The sequence below is a fragment of the Saccostrea cucullata genome, unplaced genomic scaffold (genome assembly GCF_032062105.1).
Source record: "Saccostrea cucullata isolate Sc308-1 unplaced genomic scaffold, CSIRO_AGI_Scuc_v1 ctg9185, whole genome shotgun sequence".
NCBI lineage: Eukaryota > Metazoa > Mollusca > Bivalvia > Ostreida > Ostreidae > Saccostrea > Saccostrea cuccullata.
Window position 1 is genome coordinate 169 of NW_026925342.1, and position 6976 is coordinate 7144.

Genomic DNA, 6976 nt, shown 5'->3' on the forward strand with positions numbered 1-6976 from the left:
TTAAGACTGTTTATTTTTGTTTCTTTCAAGACGACATGGAAAGCACGTTGATAATCCGCCATTTTCCTTCTAATACCGACCGTTTTCTAATACGTGTTATCTGATTGGTCAATATTTTCTTATGAATATGCAGACTCAAAGTTCACTCAGAGATTGACCCTTATGAGAGTTCTTCAGACCCTACTAACGAAGTGATATAGTAGGGGCTGGCTTTAGTCAGACTGATTATACGTGATACATTATATTATACCTTAATGTAGAGATAGCGAACAATGTTTTACCTCAATACAAATCAGGGGGAGAGCAAACACGGACCTCTAAAACATCATAGGTGGGATCAGGTGCCATTGGGGAGCGAACATCCTTCGCTGAAAGGTAACATCCTCCGTGTGCAACTTGTAATGGTTTGGGAAAAAACGGAACTAGTATATATTATGTAATATATGAAAATAACAACATAATTAGTGTGAAACACGATTGTTCATATTTGAATTATCCTTACAGATCAGCCTAATGACTGTAAAGAGCTGTACGACAGAGGACAGAGAACGTCTGGTGTGTACACTGTATACCCCTGGGAGACCCACAACCCTGTCTGCCGTGCTGTGAAGGTCTTTTGTGATATGGAGACCAATGCCGGAGGGTGGACAGTAAGATAAAAAAAAAGATACAAGTATTTAATTTTCTTTACTCATATTTGCTGGTACTAAATGTAAAAACAACATGAAAATGAAACATTAATTCTTTAATTTTTTTATTCTGAGTTATTAAAGTTTTTCATGTTTATATATTTTAAAAGGCTATTCAATTGCGAAAAACTGGATCTGTTAACTTCACCCGGAATTGGCATGATTACAAGGTCGGGTTCGGAATCCCACAAATGGATTACTGGATTGGTAAGATTGTAAGGCTTTCTTTAAACAATTGTTTGGTTTCCCTCTTCTCACCTGCTGACCAGAAATGGCCAGACTCAAATTTTTTTCTCCCATTTTAGGACACTATATTTATTATTGTTATCCTTCATATCCTGTCAACAAACATGTTATTTCTGGAAAAAACACAGGATGAAAATCCACCATTCAGTCGACTGAATGGTGGCTGAATGGCCACTGAATGGTCACTGAAAGGTCACTGAAAAGACCCTTTCCCGTGACCTTTCCGTGATCATTCAGTTACCATTCAGTCTACTGAATGGCACATACATTTCAGTGACCTTTCCGTGATCATTCAGTTGAATCTTTTTATTGAATAATCGGCTTATTTTTTTACCTAAAAATTTTATTTCACTTTTTCCTGGTATAATAGCATTAAATGTATCTAATTCCGAATAAAAAAAAAATAGGAAAAAAATTAATACAAGAAAAAAAATTGCTCCCATGCCCAGAATCGAACCCTGGTCTCCTGCTTAGGTGTCCGCGACCTTATCAATTGCACTACGACTTCTTGTTGAGAAATGAGGATTTAAAATCAATTAATTTATAAAAATCGATGGAACAATCAGTTCACCTGTTGTTTCGAGGAGCTGCGATGTGTATATATCTTGTATATCTTTTGTATATTCTATGTTAGTTGCGCGGATTTTGGGGACATGCTAATTAATTACACATCTCCTATCGGGATGATGACAATTATCAGAGACGGGCACCTGTTCCTGTGTCAAAGATTTAAGATCGTTGTAAATTCTCTATCTACAAACTTAGTAGAATGATTTTATTAAAGCAATATCATTTAGAAAGCTAAAATCTCCTATATATTTTTTTTCTACAAGAGGCATGTATAAACGATTTATTTATTCTTGTAATTAAAAATGAATTTAAAATAATGTCTTTCAAAAACTAAATATCCTGCAGTTTTGACAATGACATAATTAAGAAACGAAATTGATCAGTAATACTTGCGAACTTCCAGAAATGGTTTAAATAATATAAATTCTGTCTCATCAATCACAACTATATATTTCCATGAAAAAATACACGTATAAGCACTATAGAATGTTATGCATTTATTTAAATTTTGAATCGGTTATCGGATCATCATTTTTTATCACTTGAGGAATTTTTGTTTTCTAAATGTAACTAGAAAATTAAAAATCATTTTTAAATAGGTCTCACATATTTTATTTTGGGGACATGCTAATTAATTACACATCTTCTATCGGGATGATGACAATTTTCAGAGACGGGCACCTGTTCCTGTGTCAAAGATTTAAGATCGTTGTAAATTCTCTATCTAGAAAGTTAGTAGAATGATTTTATTATAGCAATATCATTTAGAAAGCTAAAATCTCCTATGTATTTTTTTTCTACGAGAGGCATGTATAAACGATTTATTTATTCTTGTAATTAAAAATAATAATTACTTAGACATATTTTAAGGTACCCGAATTTGATCACGATAAGTAAAAAAAAAAACACAATTAAGATTGAATAATAAATCTTTATTCAAAATATTGCTTCCTTGTTAAGGAAAAATATCGGATTATAAAATAATACGCTAGTGAAAAATTGGTAAATTGAGACTTAAATATCACTGAAAGGTCACTGAAAGACGACAGAAAGGTCACTGAAAGTCGACGGAATGGTCACTGAAAGACGACAGCAAGGTCACTGAAAGTCGACGGAAAGGTCACTGAAAGACGACGGAAAGGTCACTGAAAGTTGATGGAAAGGTCACTGAAAGTTGATGGAAAGGCCACTGAAAGTTGACGGAAATGTGTCCGCTGAATGGTGACTGAAAGGTATCTGAAATGTGACTGAAAGGCAACTGAAAGGTCACTGAAATGTATGTGCCATTCAGTGGCTGAATGGCCACTGAAAAGTTACTGAAAGCCGCCTTTCAGTTTTAACTGAAAGGTCTTGTTTCTTCCTGTGAAAATTATAATCTTTCCTTATTCGTGTCTGCATTGTTGTCATGTAGAACTATCTGATTTTTTAACAAAGTAGGATAAGTCGAAAGGAACGAAAAATAACTCTTGAATGTAACGGACAAGTTTTGAGTTCAGAAAATTATTTAATTCTTTTTCACAAATACATTTGAATGTGAAATACTAGTATGTAATGTCATTCAAAGCAGCTCTGGATGCCAAGTGCAAGTGAACTCCGGATTCTAGTGATGGCGTTAATAGTTTTTCACTCTATTCAGAATCATTCTTTTAGAAAATAAAAGAAATAAAATAATTTCAAAAATCGATTTAAAAATATATATTTTCCTTACAGGAAATGACGCAATTCACCAGCTTACGAAAGATCGGCCATCTTTGTACATACTCCTAACTAATTATGGCGTTACAAAGTACGCGGTGTATAACGAGTTCTCTGTATCGGATGAAAACGACAACTATAGACTCTTCATAGCCGGACCTGTCACAGGCACTCTAGGTAGGGACAGGCCTATTTCACAGACACTCTAGGTAGGGACAGGCCTATTTCACAGACACTCTAGGTAGGGACAGGCCTATTTCACAGACACTCTAGGTAGGGACAGGCCTATTTCACAGACACTCTAGGTAGGGACAGGCCTATTTCACAGACACTCTGGGTAGGATCACGCACTCTTTGTAGGGACAAGCCTTTTAAATGGCACTCTGGGTAGCGACACGCGTATTTCAAGGATCCACCTTGCGAATCTGATTAAAAAAGATCATTCGGAGAGCATTGCATTAGCAAAACTAGTCTCTGAAAATTCGTAATCTAGTTCCCATTTAAAATTAAAAATTCTTAATAATAATTCTGTAAAAAAAATAACTGTAGCGGAACAAAATGCAAACTTGATCTGTTACTCATCAAGAAAAACTCAAATACCAAACCAAAAATCAGCTCAATATTTTTAGAAAAGCGTTAAGAAAAAAATGCGGAAAAAAAACTAAGTGGGACGGAGGACAAACTCGGTGAAAAACTAAAGTTCCTTCCGGTTTCATCAGTTTGGGACAAATAAGAGATTATGCATGGTGATGCCCAGAAATAAAACTTTTTAACGCATATTGGCTTGCTCTAGGCGGTAAAAGGGAATTGAAATGTAAAAGGGGTACGTTATGTTAATATATATTAAATTTTAAAGACATTAGAATTTATCTTATAAAACGAATCTCCTGAGAGCCCGATTTCCAATTAAGGATTCAAATACATATACGTTGTCTCATAACTAGTTTTAAATTACAAGACATTTGTAAATGCAAGTATCCATTCAACCAGTAATAATTATTTGGTTCTGTTGAAACAGGAGATAAAATGATAAATACAGACCGATCACACAATGGTATGCCATTCTCAACCCCGGACCTAGACAAGGATACTTCCGGTAGCAGGCGCTGCGCCGACATCATGGCAGGAGGTTGGTGGTTCAGTTCGTGCCACCGGGCTTTCCTGAACGGGCCCTGGGCCTCGGTGAACTGGCGGGAGCCCTGGTCACCCGATCTAATGGATGGACTGGGTATTACCGAGACAAGAATGATGATAAGACCTCGCTAAATACACGTTATGATTCTCTAGAGCTTATAATTTGTGGGTTTTTTTATTTATTTTTTTTTAAAAGAAGAGGGCGTATAAGGCATGCATAATCCCCCGCTCTGAGACAAAATATTTCTCAATATTCAAAATTCACAGAAAAGTTTTTTTTTTCTGAAATCATGTTCTCAGTAATGTCATCTTCAAAACATTTTATCATTTTATTTTACTGAAGGACTTATTATTTTATAATCTTTATTTCAACGTTGACAGTTAAGCATATTCAGTGGAAAATAGGTTTACTAGAGCTATGTAAAAAATGAATTTTGAACATGAATGGGTCAAGTCTCCATTTTTCGTTAACGCTTAAATGGTTGAAACGTAAAAGTGGTATCTATTTCATTTGTCCAAAAAAAAAATGGAATATGAACCCATTCTATATGAAAATCGAAAATTTCTGAAAAAATGTTCGTTTCAACAAACCCGTTCGTTTAAATCACACTAACAAACGTCGATAATGCATATACGTCGTAGCGTAGTGGTTAAAGTGGTCGGTCTTGGACCAAACCCTGCGCTATGGAGAGAGTTTGAATCTTTCTTTTTTGTTTTCACATATATTAAAAACATGAGTGAAAAATAAATTATTAAGGTTAGACGACACGTTCCTCAAAGATATATTTCTTTCCTAAGAAAATATCATTTAAACACGTTTCCTAACAAAAAATTAGGGTACCTTACCAGGCATTTGGCCAAGATACCATAAGGTCATATTTCTTATAGCCCTTATGAGTAATTTTCTAAATGGCCTATAACACAATTTTTGTGTACTTTATATATTTAAAAACATTTTGAAAACAATGTAGAAATCAGAAGAAAATGACAGATATGAATATTTTTTTTATATAATATCAAGAGATACAAAACATATATTTGAGGAACATTTCGTCTGACCTTAATACAAATTAAAACAATGGAACACAGAATGAAATGTGTAAAAGATGATATAAACAATATAATTTTGAAAAATTTAACTTTTAGAATTGAGAAATGTCTTGTCTCAGAGCGGGGGATTTCACGCCTCGCCTTTCACGCCTCCATTCTTCGAAACAAATTGACTTCTAAGTAAGAAAAGACGTTGCAGTTAAAGGATTCTATTGTAACACTTTCTTTACAAAAATACAAATCCTTAGATATCTGGATTTCTTGTCAAGAAAATGGCCCTTTCTCTGCTGCATTGCTTAGAATACGGTACTCAGTATAAAAGATACGGTTGTTTTCTTTTGTATATTTCCTTGTTGTTAACCATGTATCTATTCTTACTCAAATATTTGCAATAAACTTTTATTGTCACATCGAACGGAAAATTGAGTAGTCTGTCAATAAAGTTTAACTTATACGTACTATACGTTTCTCATTTATGCTTAATCACTATTGTTGAGTGCATGCAAAAGTTCACTAATGAGTATTTTATACCTTCAATTAAGGTTCTGATAATAATTTGTTTGATCCTATAATCAATACTCTGATGTCTGTCTCAGATCGAACTTCAATATCACGAACTGTCTTTTATATCGTTCATGAAACGAAGTGTAGATTTTTGATTGACATATGACTAAAAGGCTTCCCTTTGCTGTACATTTTTCTCACCATCTTCAAAGTATTCGCTTATAAGCTAAGTTTATCGCTTTATTAAATATTAATACAAACAAAAAACGAGGCCCAATTTTGAACTCCTTTCATCAAAATGATGCAAACGATTTCTAAATTATAAAGTCCGTAGACGTCTGAAACAATTTAACTGACAAAACAAAATCTCTTTCAGCGAAAGATGTCATTTTAAAGTAGGATAATAATTGATATATATTCAAAATACGAGCTTGAATTGGGGGTCTGAAAATGAGTTAGGTACCTTGTGGTAAAAACTATTAAGGGGGTGCTCCGTATCAAACCAAGTGTGGTCTTATGTCTCTCTTTTTTATGCTTGCAGTATTGAAAATGAATATTTTTTTATGTTTCAACGTTCACAAAATCATTGAAAAAAAAAGAAATTCTTACTAGTCTCTTGGGAGTGTTTTGTGTTTTTGATTAGTTTTTGTACCAAACGTTACAAAATAAAAACCGACAAATCATAACACGACATACTATTATCTTTTAATTATTTAACAAATCAACGTAATAAGCTACATGTTAAATGTAAGTCTTTCAGAAAAACTCTGCAGAGCCATTAGATGCGATTGAGTGCATCGTCAGTTTTAACTCCAAAATTTTGTTTAAAAAATGAAATAAAACAAACCCAATACTAAACAGGCAAATAATTCTCCCACTGAGGTACTTCATTATTGATTTGTCTTTTAAATTTTACAATCACTGAGGTATATGTAGAGTCTTTTAATTGGATGGGATCGAGATAATAATTATACACGTATAGCTTTTATATTTTTTGTACGAGACAGATTAATGAGTACATTTGCAAATAATCGATTTATTAAATCCCATAAGATGACTTGACTTTTAATAGTTTCCATCGTTTCGAT

General features: G+C 33.7%; 1 protein-coding gene across 1 annotated transcript; it reads left to right on the plus strand.

The window, feature by feature from the left end:
* Positions 1-579: 579 nt before the first annotated feature.
* On the plus strand, positions 580-4477 carry LOC134268632 (ficolin-1-like). The gene is made up of 4 exons (XM_062750889.1): positions 580-650; positions 800-896; positions 3216-3377; positions 4219-4477. Exons 1-4 carry the CDS (start codon positions 624-626, stop codon positions 4464-4466), a joined length of 534 nt encoding a protein of 177 aa, XP_062606873.1. The 5' UTR covers positions 580-623; the 3' UTR covers positions 4467-4477.
* The last annotated feature ends 2499 nt before the right edge of the window (positions 4478-6976 follow it).